Genomic DNA, 18,697 nt, shown 5'->3' with positions numbered 1-18,697 from the left:
GCTACAGAAATCCTTTATATAGAGAATTTCTCTGATATATAAAAACTGATTTTTATGAACTTATAAAATATTTTATAAACAATTTATATAAACAATTGTCCAGGATTTGTCATTTCACAAAGTGTAGTAACTCTGTACTGGCAAGCTTGCACAAGTAAACAGAATTATAATTTGCAGTGTAAATCCTCATTAAACTGAAGGAATATTTGAAGAACACTTGAGTAACAATGAAGTATGATCTAGCAGGTCACCTGAATGACTATTTTTGAAAGTATATCTGCATTGGTAGAGTGAAATAACACAATTTTAGCAACTTCCCATAATCACAGTTCGTGTTTTTCATTAGTATACATAAAATGTTACAGTTTCAGGGGACAGATAGAATGAACATAAGTGGTTTGCATTCTGACTGGAGCAAAAATACCCCTGGTTTAATACAACATGCAGTCCATTTAACTGAGCATTTTTCGCACCTATGCAGAATATGAAAAGAATGGATATTTTAAAAGAAAAATAAGAATAACAAAAGTCTCAACTCAGAATTACAGAAAGCCTTTGATCAAGGCAGTGAACATTCTACAGTTCACTTTATTATGTTCTCTTAAAATACTCCATGGTCGTCTCTGCTCCGTGATCACCCTTAAAGAATAAGTCTGTATTAAATATTATGTCATTTTTGAGTATATGATTTCATATTTTAATAATCTAAAGTAGATGTAATTCTCTCTTATGTAAATATTAGGTGTACCATTGAATAAAAATAAAAGATGAGGATTCTATCAGATTTTATCCTCTGCTGTTAGTATAAGTTTGAGTGTTCTTTCCCCAGGATCTTTAATTTATGGAAATCATCTTATTTTCTTAACTCCATCCATGGGTTCAAAGCTAGCAGAGTCTGTTGCTGTAGATTTTGGATAACCAGAGCACAGAGGACAGATCTGAAACCAGACCAGGTTTTGATACTAGAAAAACTGCATGATGTCTATGATGTTAAACTACAGAGAATTAACACATATTAGTTTGGCGCTGGTTGTGTAAATGCTTCTGGCATTTCCTTCAGCACTTAAACTCATTTTCAGAGAATGGACTGCTGTAAAAGAATGCAGGCTTATTAAGAGTTTATTTCCTCAAAATGCTGAAGGATAACAAGTTTCTGCCGTGAGGGGATCAGCAAACTGCATTTATCTCTTTAGTAGGGGGGAAAGACCCCAAAGCTTTTTGTTTTTCAGCAGGCATCACAGGTCTGAAAATGAAGAATTTCATCTTGTCACACCCTGCCTTACCTCGTTTCAGGGCTGGCTGTGTTTTCTTTCCACAGAATGAAATTTTAGCAGGAGCAGAAGCCAAATGCTTAAAATGAATGATCAACTTACAATTCGTATGAATCTATTCTTTCATGCTGCTCTGCTTAAAAATAGCATCATAAATGCACATCTGCAAAGACTGTGCAACCCCCCTTTCCTGAATTGTACAAATTATTAGAGTCGTTGACAAAAGATTTTTTTGTTTAGGGGTTGGTCTGGGCACTCTCTTTGGCAGACTGCCACTTTTCTAGCAGTAGAAATATTGCTTGCAGAAAGCCACATTGTACAGAACAGCTGTTCTGCTAAAACATTGAGCTAGCAACCCAAGAAATGACTGACTTCACATGTGAAGCAAAATTGTTCCCTCCCTTTGTGCTAATTTAAATGAAATAAAAGTACAAAACATGCTCTTTCGCGCCGTCTAGTCTTCCCTCGCAAATACAGGCTTTAGTGAGATGCATATGAGCTGGCGGGAAGGTGGGCATGTGACCCTGAGCACTGCCTCAGTGGTAGGCTTAAACTGTGGCCACTCTACTTCCCAGCTCCCAGAATAGTGGCTACTCTTCTCGTCTGATCCTTTCTATAAGGGATTTTCTACAAATCTACAAACTACATACATTAAGATTTCACAACTTAAAAATGCACTTCATTCAAACTTCTCTCTTTCCATCTCTATGAAAAGAAAAGTTATCAGAGAGAAGACACAAAGATTATGTTTGATTAAGCTCTTGTTTATAAGTATGATATGTGATTCATGCCTTTAGTTATTATATTCAGATAACAGAAATATGCATGAGTATTCCATGTTCTACATGGCATTGGGTATCCTGTTTAAAATACTCTTCTGAGAGGAAAATCCTTCGTAAGTTTGCCTGACACCTAGAGGGCCACAATTCTCATTAAATGTCATCACATTCATATCTTTAACCATATTTATGCATAATAAATTCCCCAACACCAATGGATATCTAAAATATAGACGTGGCAAATACTTCAAAGTAGAAGTTCAAAAAATAATTTTCTTGGAAAATAATACAATATTTTATTTTGAAAGTACTGTATACATATGCATTATGATCACCTATTTAAAACTGTAACAAGAACTACCATCTTTCTCTCATTTTGCATTAATCATCCCGGATCCCACAGTACTTTGCTTAACCTCTTTCAACATGAATAATACCCTACTTTATTATTTGGTGAGAACAATACCCTACTTTATTATTTGGTGAGAATAATAATAATTATTAATAATAATATAATCACTCCCTCCCAGATTATAAACTCCTAGAGAAGATGGTTCACTTTTTTCCCCCACTTTGCATCCCCCAGAGAGCCTAGTACAGAGTCTTGCAATATAATAAATATTCAAATATTTACAGGATGAATAGGTGAGTAAAATTAAAGGAGAAAATAACCCATTTCTGATCCCTGATAACAACAAAAAATTGATATCTTAAAACCTACTATAACATTATATCTATTAAGCCAAAATTCTGAGAAGGGAAATGTCAGCTTTTTTCACTGTTTCAACAAATTGGCCTTTCATTTCAGATGTAGTATATTTTAAGAATTTTTTTTGTTTTCCTAGCAACTCAATGAAATATCTACATTAACAATTTACAAAATCAAATTCTATATGTCTCATTATTTTAAGCATTAAAGTAACATTAAGCTGCCATAACACACCCAAATCACCCATCATCTAAGAAATGCTTCAAATATCCTCCACTCTGTCAAATGATACAAGACTTTTTTACATGCTAGAATGCCCCCAAAAAACTGTGCATGTTGAGCCACCTCTTCCTTCTGATTAATATCATTTTAAAAACATAATCTTAAAAACAAAAACCCTAATTAGAATGTGTACTAAAAATCACAAATGGGAATCCTAATATGCCTTTGAAAGTTCCTATGTTAAAATAAGCCTCCCAACACAATCTCAGCTCACTGCAGTAGAAGGTATAGACAAGCTGGGTTCACAGGTCCAACTATGCCATTTTTTTCAGTCAAGAAAACTTAAGCCAAATATGTGTTTACAGTCACAAACATTTGAACTCAGGAGTGTTCAATTCCACTGATCAGAAAATCTTGCTACCAATAAGCCATTCTGAAGATACATTAAAATGACTGGGATGATTAATTTTCACTGCATTCCTACATGTTGCTGGATTCTCCAGCCTGGGATATATGAACTGTACCTTTATTACAGGTTGTTAGAACTCCTTGTGTTATGAACTGAATGTTTGTGTCCCCTCCTAAAATCCTTATGTTGAAAGTTGAAATCCCCATTGTGATGGTATTTGGAGGTGGAACCATTGGGAGGTAATTGTCATAGAGGGCAGAACCCTCATGAAGGAGATTAGAGACACAGGAGCCATCATCTTTCTCTCTCTTTCCATCTTGTACGGATATAACATGAAAATGGCTATGTGAACCAGGAGGACAGCCTTCACAAAGAACCTTACCATGCTGGTACCTTGATCTTGGATTTGCAGCCTCTAGACTGTGAGAATTTTTTTTTAAATGTTGTTTATGCAAACCTATCTATACTATTCTGTTATGGCAGTCCAAACTGAGACACCCTGCAAGAGTCCCCTTTTCTAATCTCAGTAAAAGTATTATTTTAGTTTTCCAATTGGAGTTGTTCATATAGCAACAAATTCAGTCACTGACTCACAACAAGGAGGTTGAGTCTGATTGCCTACCAGATGTGAATCACAACATAGCAGAGGCTGAACAACTTGTTACAGATTTTTCTGCAACTTCAGGAGCTCAGTATCCATAGAAGATATAATGAAAAGCACTTTAGGTCAGGTGTCAGCTAAGCAAATATCACTGCACCACTTTACAAACGTCCCTGAGAACATCCAAAATGAGGCTTACCTGCATCAACATTCCTGCTTCCTTTCGTATGTCTCTAGGACATACTGAATTTTACATATTTTTAAATGCTATCTTCATGCGTCTTTTCAAAATGGAAAATAATAGCAATTTTGCTTTTATGCTAAAATTCTTGTAAAAACCTGGATAGTATTCATCTATTTTTATAGAAGAAAGCCAATATTTTAAAGTATTTATATAAAACCCAAACTGTGTACACAGTCTGTTTTCATCATCAGTGCTGATATTCAACAGTCTTATTTCCCAAACTGTAAAATTATACGTAAGTAATATGCTTTAATTACAAAACATTACTGAAATTTAAGTATCTGTAGTGCTTTAGGAAGTTATTACTATGAACTCACTGAATTGTAGTGTCTTCTAAGCACTTATTACAGTAGCCTTCAACCTTGGAGCACTCAGCCAATACCTGGTGACTGACTGCTCCCAACGGGCAACAGCAGAAGACCACAGGAGCTATTTCCTAGTGACTGTATTTGGTTTCTTGAGTATAAGTTGTGAAAATTATATTATGCTATATAATTTGGTCATATTTATTCATTTTATATAGACATTTGTTTTGGAGATATGTTAAATTTTACCCACAAAAGACTAGGTTAGATTTACCAATTTTATTCATTGTATTGCTGATAATACCAATAGATATACAAATCTCAAACATCTTATTTCTAATGATTTTTAATGATGGTTAGAGTCACAACATACTTTAAACCATCAATTGAATCAGGAAGACAACTAATAAATTATGTGGAAAAATAAATCAAAACTATTAATTAACCTAACTGATCAGTTGTTTGATTAGCTAGGTCAAAATAACCAAACAATAGTCCTGTGTAGACAATGTTTTCATCATGTTTCTCTTCATTAAGATCATGCATTTAAAAAGACTATGTGAAGAGCCTTAGTTTGGATCATTTGCTATATTAAAGTGAGAAAGCTGCCAAAAGTAATAAGCCAAATGATACTACTGATTTAATATGACTTTTCACTTAATTTTTTCAGTGATATACGCAATGCATATACATCTACAGCTAGCTATTGAAACATGCCAACACCACATTCCTGGCTGGTACATAATTTAGTCATGACAGCAATCATAACAAATAGACTTATGTATATACATTAGCACCAAAGATGACTTTTTAAAAAACATATTACCAGCCATTCATTGTTACTGCGATGTTTTAAACAAATACAAGAATCAACCTTTTATAACTCAAAGTATGCTTTCTACCATAATGGATTCTAAAATAGGTACCTAAGTCCACCTCCAGTTCTAATGGTCTCGACAGGAGTTGGTCATCTATGGAATGCATGCGGGTCTAATCTAGCCTGCCACCTGTTTCTGTACCATCCACAAGCTAAGAATGTATTATCCTTGTTATTTTAATTTTTTTAAATAGTTGAAAAAACTCATAAGAATAATATTTCATGACACGTCATAATTTGATTTTAATGTCCACAAATAAAGTTTTATTAAAACAGCCAAATGCATTCTGTTACAACTTGTCTAGATAGCTACTTTCGCACTATAAAAGTAGGGCTGAGCAGTTGCAGCAGAGACCTTATGGCCCACAACGGCTAAATTATTTACTGTCTGATCCTTTACAGAAAACATTGGCTGACTCCTGTCATAGAACTCTGTAACTAGTTTTTTATCTTGGCTTTCTAACCTTCCTCTTTAGGCACTCTTTGATCAAGATTGGAAGAATAGAAAATGTAATACTAGTCATAACCTTGGCAAGAAAAAGAAGGAGATTAACCAGAGCAGGCATCTGTGCTCATGTATGACTCTTAAATGGAAATAATTTACAAACTTTAAAGAAAACTTATGTATGACTCTCTATGGCAATAGTTCAGTTATAAAGTTTTAAGCAAACTATGTAAACAGACTAACCAATTTCCTCCCTTCCATTTCCATTGATTGATATTGTAACTGTCAGTTAATCACATTTCCTAATACGATCAGCCATGAAGCACTTTAGAATGTTGAGCGTTTGGGGACTCAATATTGACCAGTTAGAAAGGTAGGAAAGTGGGAAAGAACAAGTTTCCATTTGGACAGAGGCTTGTTTTTCTAATGTTTCTATCATCAGAGTGAACTCTAGTGATTTTTTTAAATAAAACTTTTATTTTGAAACACTTTTAGATTTATAGAGAATTTCCTGTAGTGATGCAAAGACACTACAGAAAGGTCCCATCTATGTTTCAGCCAGTTTCCTAATGCCTTCTTAAAATTATTATTTTCATAGAATCGTAACTCCCATGCTTTTGAATGGCCTGTGTTTTCTGAAGTTGGGCATTAGAGCAAATGTTATCATTTGCTCTAAAATGGGTCAGTGTTTAACATGAGCTAGATTTGTGGATAAATGTTCACATATAATGTAAATGGGGAAAAGGGATTCCAATCATAAGTGGCTGAACATAGAGAGAAAAGTCTCTTTATTATGGAAGAATATGTTCTAAACTAGGATTACAGAGACCCAAATTCTAGTTCCAACTCTGTAACTGACTTTGTTAAAGGACCAGGTGATCTGGTCTTTTAACAACAACAACAAAAAAAAACATCTATTGGCCTTCCTTTAGAATGCTGAGGTTCTGACATTTACTAACACACTATGGACCCAGAAAGAAAGTGAAAAGCTGCAGTTAATCAATATTCAAAGACACATTAGTTTTCACAGGTGGAGGTCACCACATGTTTACTAAGGCAGAGCTAAGACTTATGCACAGTATCTAGAAAGCTGTTTCTGAAAATTAAAGCCATAGTACAATTTCAATCATATAAAGCAGTCAGAGGTGACTCCTTCTTTGCTATGCTTATGAAATATTATCATCTGCAGAGCACTGAAACTATATATTGTGCTTTGCAAGAGGTGATAGGGCTAACAAAAACACGTTGAAGAATGCCAGTCCTGAAGAACAGAGCACATAAAGTTGAAAGTCCAAAATAAGTGAGTACAGTGCAGTATAATGCAAAACCACAAGACATCGGGACTAAAATATTACATTATCAAGAACTGGTAGACTTTTTAAAATAAGTTGGATGTGATATAGAATACTAAGTGTGTTCCCTAAAGTTTTCTCAAGAGAGTAAATGCAAAGAAAAAGTGCATGAAGCGCTAGGTTCTTATTTTATCTTTATCATATATTTTGCATTTAACTTCTTTAAAACTTCATTATGTGCTATTTTATTTTCCTGTCTTATTTATAATGATTACACATGCTCAAATATTGATAATAAAAACAAAAAAATTTTAAGATAAGAAACAATGCCATATATTTTTGAACACATAGAAGGGAGATATGGTGCCTCCACGTACAGGGGAATTAAGTAAAAGAAGAGGAAAATAGAAATATCAGCAAAATATGAAGGGTTAGGGTATGTGGCTTTTGAAATTATTAATAAACCACTTCAAGAAACCTGATAGTCCAAGGAAGACTATTAGTCTCAAATATTTAAGACAATAATCACTAAATCCTTTCTGAGGAATCGGGACTTTGGATTAGACAGTAAGTAATCATCCAGACCAGAATCACTGACAAAAAGAAAACTGAGGTCTAGAGAGGGCTTTATGGCACCAATCACAGGGTATGTTTAATTTTCTTGAAAGCTGCCCTACCATTATTTATTGCACATTCGTTTCTCTATGAATTGCAAATATCTCCAAGGCAAAGGACTTAGAGGACTGACTTACTAAGAGAAGATACTCAGATATCTGTTGAAGGGACTTGAGTTCACACACCCAGAATACTCATGGTTTTCTTGAGACTACAGTTTTGTTTTGCTTTTGACATGGAGTCTCACTCTTGTTGTCCAGGCTGGAACGAAGAGGTGCAATCTCGGCTCACTGCAACCCCTGCCTCCCACGTTCAAGTGATTTCTCCTGCCTCAGCTTCTGGAGTAGCTGGGACTACAGGCGCCTGCCACCACACCAGCCTAATTTTTGTATTTTTTAGTAGAGATGGGGTTTCACCATGTTGGCCAGGCTGGTCTCGAACTCTTGATCTCAGGTGATCCACCTGCTTCAGCCTCCCAAAGTGCTGGAACTGAGACTACAGTTTAACCTGCACCTCCTCTGCATGTACATCCACATGGAGAACTACGTTGACGGGGGAAGCCAACCACAGGGCAGGGACTAGCAGCTCATCCCGTGGGCCACACCTGCTTCTAGCGCCTACTCCACATCCTGCATAATTTCCCTTTGTTTTCACATTATTCCCATCATTCTCCCTCCATTTTTCTTCTGCTCTTCCTTTTTACTCTTCTTTTGCATCTTCCTAGTTTATGACTTAAACTCACCCATAGTTCTTATCAGTACTATATAACTCTGCTAATAGTAATCCCAAGATATAATTCTATTCTACACAATTCGACTTAAAACACGGTTAAATACTTACTTTCACAGGTATTGTACAAGGTTCTGGAGATATAAAAAGGAATAAGATGACCCAGGCTATTCCCTCAATAAGCTCATAGTCTCAATACAGAGACAGGCATGTAAAGAAACAAATTACAATGTAAGTTGATAACAAACCAACAGAAAAATGTAACAACACCCCAAAGAAAGAAATTACTAATGCTCTGGGGAAGCAAAGATTTGCACAAGAGAGTGACATCTGAGCTGGGATGTGAAAGCTGAATAGGAGTTCAAGAAAATCCAACAGAAGGTGTTGGGTCTCAGAATGTGATACTGTGAAGTACGGCACTTTGACAAGCTGAATACTTTGAACTGAAGGAGACTGGAAGGGTGTAAAAAGATATTCTCTCTGACCTTCTTTTTCCCTCCTTTCTCCTTCCCCTATTTCTTCCCCAAGGTGCATCATGCACAATAGAACTTCTCTCCCTCAAAGCAAGCCATCAAATCTAGGAAGACTATCTGACCCTCTCCTCTGCCCCCGAAGACCCTTACATGACAGGTGTCGTGCCTGTACCCAGAGGAAGGAATGCTACACAGAGAGGCCAAGAAAAATCCGAACAAACGGGACCTGTTGGAATTCCCCTCAAGTTATCATCTTTAGGTCATGCCTTTTTTGTCCAGTCATATTTCTACACAGCTGTCCATTCTTCATCGAACCTAAGCATAAGAATATGTACTTCTCCCTGGGTCTCTGGGTCTTCATTTCTGAAAGCTCCCATATCATGTAAAATTTTGATTAAATAAATTTTTTCTTGATAACCTGTCTTTTGTTATGGAAGTTTCAGCCATAACCCTTGCGATGGGTGAGGAAAAGTTATTACGCTTTTGCCCCTACAAAGGAAAAGAGCAATTCAGTCAGATGACGACATACTCAAAGACACAAATTGAAGGGTTTTACCACTCAGTGTTGCTAGAGAAAAATGAGATAATAGTGGCGATAGAGATTGATTAATCTTGATGTAGAATGCAGAAGAGCACATTTGCACTCTTTTGCCCACATTTCCAAAGTCTCCACAAAAGATTCCTCATTTCTACTTCTCATTTTTAAAAACTTTTTAAAATCTTATTTATTTATTTATTTATTTATTTATTTATTTTTTGAGATGGAGTCTCGCTCTGTTGCCCAGGCTGGAGTGCAGTGGCACAATCTCAGCTCAATGCAAGCTCTGCCTCTGGATTCACGCCATTCTCCTGCCTCAGCATACTGAGTAGCTGGGACTACAGGCGCCCACCACCACGCCTGGCTAATCTTTTGTATTCTTCGGATTTTTGGTTGTTTGTTTGTTCGTTTAGTAGAGACAGGGTTTCACCGTGTTAGCCAGGATGGTCTCAATCTCCTGACCTTGTGATCCGCCTACCTCGGCCTCCCAAAGTGCCGGGATTACAGGTGTGAGCCACCACGCCTGGCCTCTACTTCTCCTTTTAAAAAATGTTTAGAGACAAGCTCTCCCTCTGGGCAGCGGTGCAATCACAGCTCACTGTAACCTCAAACTCCTGGGCTCGAGGAGTCCTCTCACCTCAGCCTCCCAACGTGCTGGGATTATAGGCATGAACCACCATGCCTAGCCCACTTCTCATTTTGGGCAAACAAAAACTACAGATTAAAACAATACACAAGTACTACCCTAGATAAGGTAAATTACATTACAGATTCGTGTGTTTCATGTTTTATCTGTGAAACTGGCCATGTTTCTTTGCAGTATCTCCCAATAGAGCTGCAATGTGCTTCCCTGCCCCTTGACTTTGGTCTGTGCCATGCAATCTGCTCTGACCCAACGACTGAACAGAAATGACCCAATGACAGTTCTGAGTCACACCATTTAGAGACATTGCATGTTTTTGTTTACCCTTCTTACAGCTTTGCCTCCATCACCACAAAAGAGCTACTTCCAAATAGCTGCTGCCTTCTAACATGGGACAGAGCTAGGCTGAACCCCCAGCAAGGAGCCAAGCCCAGCTAGAGCTGTGGCCCAAAGCAGAGGCACCCGCTGAGCCCAGTCTAGACTTGCCAACTCCCAGCCTAACCGCAGCTCCATGAGTAAAAGCTTGTTGTTGTGTGCCACTTAGATGTTGTGATTGCTTGTTCTCTGGCAATAGCTGAGTAGGACACCTGAATATTCACATATTCTCAGCCATCATTCTCAAAAATATGCTTTCTTCAAGTCGCTGTCTGGAGCTGAGGGTAATCCTGAATGCTCCGTTGTAGCAGATGCTCTGAAAACAATAGTGACAAGCCCAACTCTTGAACAGTGGCATGCAGCAAGATACCAGCAATGCTATATATAATATTTTTCATGCTGAGTTAGATAATAATTCAATGATAAAGAGTTCACCTTTGTAGTCATCAAAGCTTTTCATGAAAAAGTGTAAAACTGCAAAGAATTAGAGTCTCAGAGACATACTCTCTTATCATGTAGCCTGCAATGGTCAAAAGGCCTTCCTGCCCAGTGTCAAAGATAATAGTCCTGGGGAAATGTGGTGATATAAACATTGCTTGTCTTATCATGATGTAAAATAAAATAACGTAAAAGGTTACTTCTTAAATGAGCTCCTTTCAGCTGTCATAACTTCATTAGAAATATACAAAAGTATAACAGCATATAATTAAAAAGACTTCCTGGAAGCATACCTAAGTAAAGTCAACTACATCACACTTCCACGTCCTAGTAAAACCTGGCACTCACTCCCAAAATAAACAACAATGAACATTGGCAGCTCAGCTTCTGAATGGTTCTGTTTCCATTGGGTACCACCACCTACTATGGATTGGGACAAACGTAAGTAGAGATCAGAGCAGGGAGTCTGTTCCTCAGTCTGCTGAGGATGATGGAGGTAGGAAGAGGATTCAAGCAAGAACTGAGTTACCATCTTTGCCCTACTCATCTAGCCCTGTGGGAGGCTCCTGCTAGGATCTCAGGTGTACAGTCTGGGTTCTTCCTCTTACCCATGTAAAAAGACAAAAGAATGTCATAGGCTGGGTGTACATGGCCATGTACTGATTCTACGAACTTTCATCTCACATGGTTTTTTAGTAATGAGGAATATGACCCTTGCCCCAAAGCATGAATGTCACTTGGTAGAAGTAAATGTATGTCAGTACACAGGAAAATGCCAGAACAGGAACAGGAAAACCCCTGAACTGCTTAGACCAAGATGACCTATCACTCAGTCTTAGAATCTCTACCTTTCTATTGAAACAGAATCCATTTTATAAAATGCTATCTAATTTTGGGGGACAACATTGTAGCAGTAGTTTAGTGTCACTGTGAGTATGACCTATACTCAGTTACACTACACTATGATTTAAAATAAATCCATTTAACATCATTGCTTTAGTAAGAGTCTAGTCTTTGGCTAGGGAGAGCTAATATGCTGCTTAAATACAGGCCTGCAAGTCTCTCCTCTCAGAAACATCTACTTAATTCACAATAGAGGCCCAAAATAGTGAAGGGAAATTCTATGAAAACAGTGAAGTTCTTCCCTAATGTGTTCAGTCAATTTTAATCACCAGTTATCTTGCATATTTTTCAACTGTTCCTTTCCAAAGACTAAGAATTTCTTATACTTTACATATTTTAGCATTGTTGCCTGTCACACACATAGGCAAATTGTTGTTTAAAAGCTGCCACATTTAAATTGAAATAAAACTTATGACTGCAACGGTAAATATTCCTAGATTAATAGAGTTGCAGCAGACGACAGACTCTTAAAATTGACTGAAGTCTGTGATATTAGAAAGACAGAAAATTTATCTAGTTTTAGCAAATGTCAAATCAGTGGCTATTGCTTTAAAGATTAATAAAAGATATAATGGTTTCTAGATAGCCTCTAAATAGAGATTACTATGAATGGAGAAGTGATTTACCAACAGTCACCACAATGAGATTTCTTTAAAGGTTACAATCATCAGTTATTTAGCTGAAACACTGCTGAGAATGCCTGGTCATTTCTTGAATAATGCATAATGTTCATTGTAGATTTGATCTGTATTATAACAATACAGATATTTCTAAAATAATGGAAAATACTATCAGTTACCTTCCAATTGCTTAACATATCATTTCCATGAAGTAATTGACTTGGGACATATTACATACTGTCACCTGAGTGTTCTTTCTGCAAGCATAACTTGTAATAATCTGTATACAATGGGAATCACAAAACAAACTCATCAACCTTTATAGACTGTTAAGAAAAGATGTGATGAATACTGCACAGGGCACAGTAAAGGACCTTTCTGAAGCCATAAATTAAAGTGATTAAATTTCTATACAGTTGTGTGGGACAAATTTAAATTTAAGCTTTGAAATTTAATTATTAACATGATCAACTCATCACATTAAAAAAATGCTGCCACCACAATGTAAGTACTTTTCATACAAATTTCCAAATGCCTTTAGGTTTATTCAAGAGATTGCTTGGAGAAGCATGAAGTATAATGTCTATCGTTTTATTGTTGGATTATGAACTGCACTTCACATGATGCTGCAGGCTATTTATATAAGCTTGTTTATCCATATGAACGTCTTCAAGGGCACAACATAGAAGACCTTAATAAATTAAAATGAATTTCTTTTGATGTTATTGTTTCATGAATGTTTGATCAGAATGAATAGCAGTTTTGCATTAAAGAATTAGAGTAAAGCAATAAAATGTCCATATATTTTACAGTAGAACCAATTTATAGAAAGTGCTCCTTATATTTCTAGCTACTTTTGAGAGCCAGGGTAGACAGTAGGGAGTCACTATGTTTACATCTTCATTTCTAACCTATCACCAGTTTACTAATAGTGAAAGTGTACATGTACCAACTTAGATGCTCTGTCATCATCTGGGATGGAATTTTAAATATAATAAAATCCGTTATCTCCTTCCAGGTTTCTAACCACACATCTCCACCATCCTGTTTTCTCTCAGTGACACTACCATGCCATTCCAGAAACTGCAACAATGTGGGGGCAACAACCACGTTTTATCTTCTTTTTATACATCTTAATCATAATAAGAAGTTAAAGAGTTGAATTGAAGGCCACAAAATAAAAATGAAGTATTATAACAGTCTGAAGCTGAGAAAATTCTCACCTAAAACGTTTGATGATGGTGATATAAAACAAATATTATCTGTAGGGATGACAAGAAGTGATAGAACACTAGATAGAAAGGCAAGAAAAGTGGATTCTTGCCTTAGATATGCTAACACTGAACTGCAAAGTCATTTCCACTTTATACTTGCCTCATCTAACTATCCCTCATAAAAGGAGGGAATAATTACATGTCATCTATACATTTGCATGCCTAAAAGGCCATGATTCTGGAAGTAAGCTAGACTATTACATCATAGACAAATGGACAAACAACAGAACCATCACATTTTTCTACTTTGGTAGCCATTACTGCCAAGAAAGCCTATTGACTACAAACACCTTTAACAATGAAAATAAATAAAAATTTGCTGAGTTATGTTAAATAAATACAGGTCCATTCCATTATCTCATTTGAATAATATACTTTTGAACTTATATAATTGAATAATTATTACATATTTTTCACATGGTATGGTTCCTAACCTGTTACCCTCATCCTTTCATCTTGTATGATTTGGAATAAAGATAGCCTGTGCCTCAAACTAGAGTGAAAAAAAATGTGTCTAATGTATATTTACTAAAATTATATTTATATATTTAGCTTGGAAAAATTTGGTACTAGTATCTATAATATGGTTTAGCTCTAAGTCCCCACCCAAATCTTGTCTCTAATTGTATTAATAATCCCACGTGTCAGGAGAGGGACCTTCTGGGAGGTGATTGGATCATAGGGGCCGTTTCCCTATGCTATCTCGTGATAGTGAGTTCTCACGAGATCTGATGATTTAAAAGTGGCACTTCCCCCTTTGCTGTCTCTTTCTCTCTCTCACTTGCTGCCATGGTTCCCTTGCTTCCCCCTTGCCTCCGCCATAATTGTAAGTTTCCTGAGGCCTCCCCAACTATGTGGAACTGTGAGTCAATTGTACCTTTTTGTTTATATATTATCCAGTCTCGGATAGTTTTTTATAGCAATGTGAAAACAGACTAATACAATCTAGAACATGCATTAGTGTGTTACTGAATTGGTATCTACAAGCTCAAGGGCAGAAGGGATGTAAAAGGACAGATCGAATGTGCCTTGCTTTATTTTTCCTGGGCTACCTTTGACTGACATCCTGTCCTTGAGAGGTACCTCTGTTGTGTGTTCTCCTCAATCTTTAAGTGTCATTCTTACACTCTAGAAAGTGGTCTGCAAACCATAGCCTATGGGACTAATTTTGTGGCTGCTGCCTATTTTGTAAATATAGTTTTATTGGAACATAGCCACATTGTTTTTTTTTATGTAGTGTCTATGGCTAATTTTGTGCTACAACAGCAGAATTGAGTAGCCCATTGAGCTTAAAATATTTACTACATGGTCCTTTACAGAAAATGTTTGCCAACTGTTGCTCTAGAAGAAAATAACCTGTTACAATTAAAATTATCATTTTCCACCTCTAATATGCATAACACAATCCCCAAGTAACAACTTTACACTCTCACGGACACATATGTGATCACAGCTCTTACCACAAAATTATAAATAACAACTGCTTTTGACCTTTCATTTCAATCTGAATCCTACAAAAGATTATAGCTCCCCACTAGTACCCTTTCCTGTTATAGCCAAGAGTACAGGGACTTTTCCAAAGGTAGTTGGCAAGATGTAACAAAAGAAGCTAATTCTTCCCCAGAGGAAGTTGCCTGCAACTCCTCCAAATGCCCAGTTTTATTTAATTCTATCAAGTGTCTAGAAACAGAATGCGAACATAAGAATCTAGCAGATTCTTTAGGCCATACACCTTGAATAGAATATCCTTAAAGACAGAAAACCAATGGCCAACACCACATATACATCAATAAATGTATGCATGCATATTTAAATGCCATAAATTATTAGGAATTTCAGGAACACACAAGAAAATACTGTCTTACACATCAGAGTGAAAATGACCTAATATTTAAAGATACTAAGTTGTAAGAGTAACTGCATCAAGGATTAGAATAAAAAATATGTTTATAACTTTTAGGTAATATGTATATAGGGAAACTTGAAACACTAATACATAGATTGATTTTTGTTGGTCAATAAAATCTTTAACGTAAAATGTCTGCTAAGGATGGAAGAGCTCTGCTCCCTGCCTTTCTTTCGTTACTTAAGGCAGAAAATGTCAGCTCTATGCTTTAACAAATATGTCCGTACTCCACTCATGAAGAAGAATTTGTATGTAATTGTAAAACATAAATTAAACCCAAGAAGCATTTTAACGTGTCATTTCATTTTCGTTTCTCTGAAATCTTATATAAAGTGATAGAATTTTAGGCTGATAGACTTTTGAAAATAAAATAGAAAAATAAGAGGTTTATTTCACCTTCACATGGTGTCTTTCTCATGCAGAGTTCAGATTTCCACATTTGTATCCCTTTAAAGGATTTGATATGCAGGAAAAGAAGAAAGGATGATGGTAAACATTTCATCTTACAGACCCCTACAGACCATCATATTCAGACTGAACAGTGGCCTAAAACTTACCTTTTACTGATGTGTTAGGTGGAGGGCCTTCCATTCGCAAGTTCCACGGAGGGTCCCCCTGGTTAGCAAAGTCCCTCATTTTCAGATAGCTAATTGTAAGTCGAATGATGGATGCCTTGTCAAGCTGGCTGGTAATGGCTGCAGGAAGAGGCAACAACTTGGCCAATTCATAGAACTCAAAGTTTTCTTTTCCCCGGCGGGAGCGAGCAGCATCTCGGGATTTCTCCTTTCTCAATGCTTGTAAACTGAAATCAAAGGAGTGAGAACGTGTGGTTTAGAATATGTGACTTTGTCATCACTCAAATACTGCCTTCTTTGTATTTCCTTTTTTCCCACCAAAATTCTACCAAAAACTATTTCAAAATTAGAGAGTGACAGTAAAATGAGTTCCAGAAAATGTCCACGAAAGCCATAAACTCTAACTCCGGTCTTACATTTTGCAAACTCAAGTCCAATGAGTAAAAATTGTGTTTTACCTGTTAAGGTTTTTTTCCTCCAATTGTCCATGCATTGAGATGTATTTATTGTTCCTAAGACCTAACAGAAGGTTTACAGGTGTGGCTTGATATTATCAACTATAAGCAATTTATAAATTGGGCTTACATTCGTGTATCTATTTCAAACTAATACTTTTGTTCACTTAACTTTCATCAGTATGGGATCTTAAACAAAAGGAACTATTTTGAAAAATTCATTTCAATTATAATCCTGGGGAGCAGAAGATAAACACAAGTACAATTCACCTTGTCAGAATCAACAAATATGCTTCCAGCCCTCAATAAAGATCACAGCACATTCAGTTAGATGAAGAAAACATCATATTTAAAATGAAGATTTCAATGTAATTTCATAAATGTGCTGATAACTGCTTGATAAGAGAATACTTCTTTATTAATGGACATACATTAGTAGATAGATTTTCTAAGATACTAGAGAATAAAATATATTGCCCAAAGAAGTCAAACTTTAGGATAATATAAATTTAATGTTGAAAGATAAAGCTCTGTATGGGTTATTAAAATTCATAAACATTATAGACATATTACTTCCCAGAAGAGGCAACAGGTGGGATCCAGCATTTTCCTTCAACTATTCATGTGCATTTCTGTTTGAAGTTTGCTCACATTGCTGAGGGCAGAATCTGGCACAACTGAAGTTGTGTGTGAGCATCTGACAGGAGAATTCCACCTGCTCTGAATTGCTCTGCTTTGTGTCTGATGAGAAATACATTAAAAAATCAGACCCCAATGATAAGTAGCTAGATAATATTTTCAGTATCAAGGTACCATTAAAATTATTTTTATGTATGCATTTTATTGAATTCTGAAAGCACTGTAAATATTTGAGTCTAGCATTCTTTTTTTTTTTCCATTATGAAATAATAAGAAAGAGAGAAACAAGGAAGGAAGGAAGACCATAGAAAGAGATCAAAATTGACTCAGCAGTGAGGCTCCATTCTCTTTTAATATACTATGGAGAATAATATTCCCTATTACATTATAGGATTCCTGACATTGTTTCCTGGTGGAAACACTGTATTTTACTGCTGAAATCACACCTGAAATATCTTACTGAATATCTATGTAATCTAAGTAATAACATAATGCTCTGGTCAGATACTTGCTAGGCTAATACCCAACCAGTTTTATGTTTGCTCTGTTAATAAAATAGTCTACATTAGCTAACAAATGTCTTTCTCAGAATTAGACAAGTTAATGTTATCATCTTCAGAGTAACAGCAGTCTCAGGTGACAAAATCTGTGTCCCCTGATACATCTCAAGCGAAAAAGTCAGGCAGAAACATTACTAATTTACAAGGAAAAGACCTGTTTTATCACTTATTTCCCAATAACTGGGCCAACCTCCATTCAATTCTACAAGTGCTCAATTTTAGCTGGTTGAAAGCTACATACGTGAGAGATGTCTTAGAATCTGATGAAGTGTAAGTACAACTAGGATCCAGGTTAACACCTTAGGATACAAGAATAGTTCACATTCCTCCCTTTACAGAATAAAAGTAATTTATCTACCAACATTTAAGTTAGCTGTGCCAAAAGAAACTATGTCTCTGGACATATTTTCCCTAACACTTGTACATAGGGGAAGGAGCAGTGGTTCAAGTTCAGTGCTTTATTCTTTTTGTGTTCTTGCAATTAAATACTACTCCAGAAGGTGGGCTAAACTTACAACTTTTCTTTTGGTTCAGTAAGTGACTATGATGGGGCTCTAGAGCAGGGGTTACGAACTCAAGGGCTTTCAGGGTTCAGGCAGGGAATGTCAGTGAGTGAAGAGGACTGGTGGGGACTGGGAGGAACTGAAGGACAACTCTGGCCAAGGGGTAGCACAGTTTGAGCCAATGCCGCTTTGGGGAAAGTCACACCTGGTGTCAGCACTTCTAGAGGACAACATCTGAACTTTTATATGACATTTCCCAATTTTGGTATTTTAACAAATTAAAGCTTTAAAAAGTCA

At 36.3% G+C, this 18,697-nt stretch overlaps 1 protein-coding gene across 15 annotated transcripts in view; it reads right to left on the bottom strand.

The window, feature by feature from the left end:
- The window catches only part of NPAS3 (neuronal PAS domain protein 3), an 878,459-nt gene that overhangs the window by 587,220 nt on the left and 272,542 nt on the right, over positions 1–18,697 (bottom strand). For 8 of the 15 annotated variants that reach the window (XM_015453697.4, XM_045397515.3, XM_005561049.5 and 5 more), the window contains one exon: positions 16,226–16,470. In XM_015453697.4, the coding sequence (XP_015309183.2) occupies positions 16,226–16,470 (245 nt within the window). Of the gene's footprint in view, positions 1–16,064; positions 16,116–16,225; positions 16,471–18,697 lie in introns of all 15 variants that reach the window. The other 7 variants (XM_015453693.4, XM_045397514.3, XM_045397513.3 and 4 more) reach the window with 1 other exon arrangement.

Source organism: Macaca fascicularis, chromosome 7, assembly GCF_037993035.2.
Source record: "Macaca fascicularis isolate 582-1 chromosome 7, T2T-MFA8v1.1".
NCBI lineage: Eukaryota > Metazoa > Chordata > Mammalia > Primates > Cercopithecidae > Macaca > Macaca fascicularis.
Note: the sequence above shows the minus strand (reverse complement) of the source record. Positions and strands in the feature narration are given on the sequence as shown.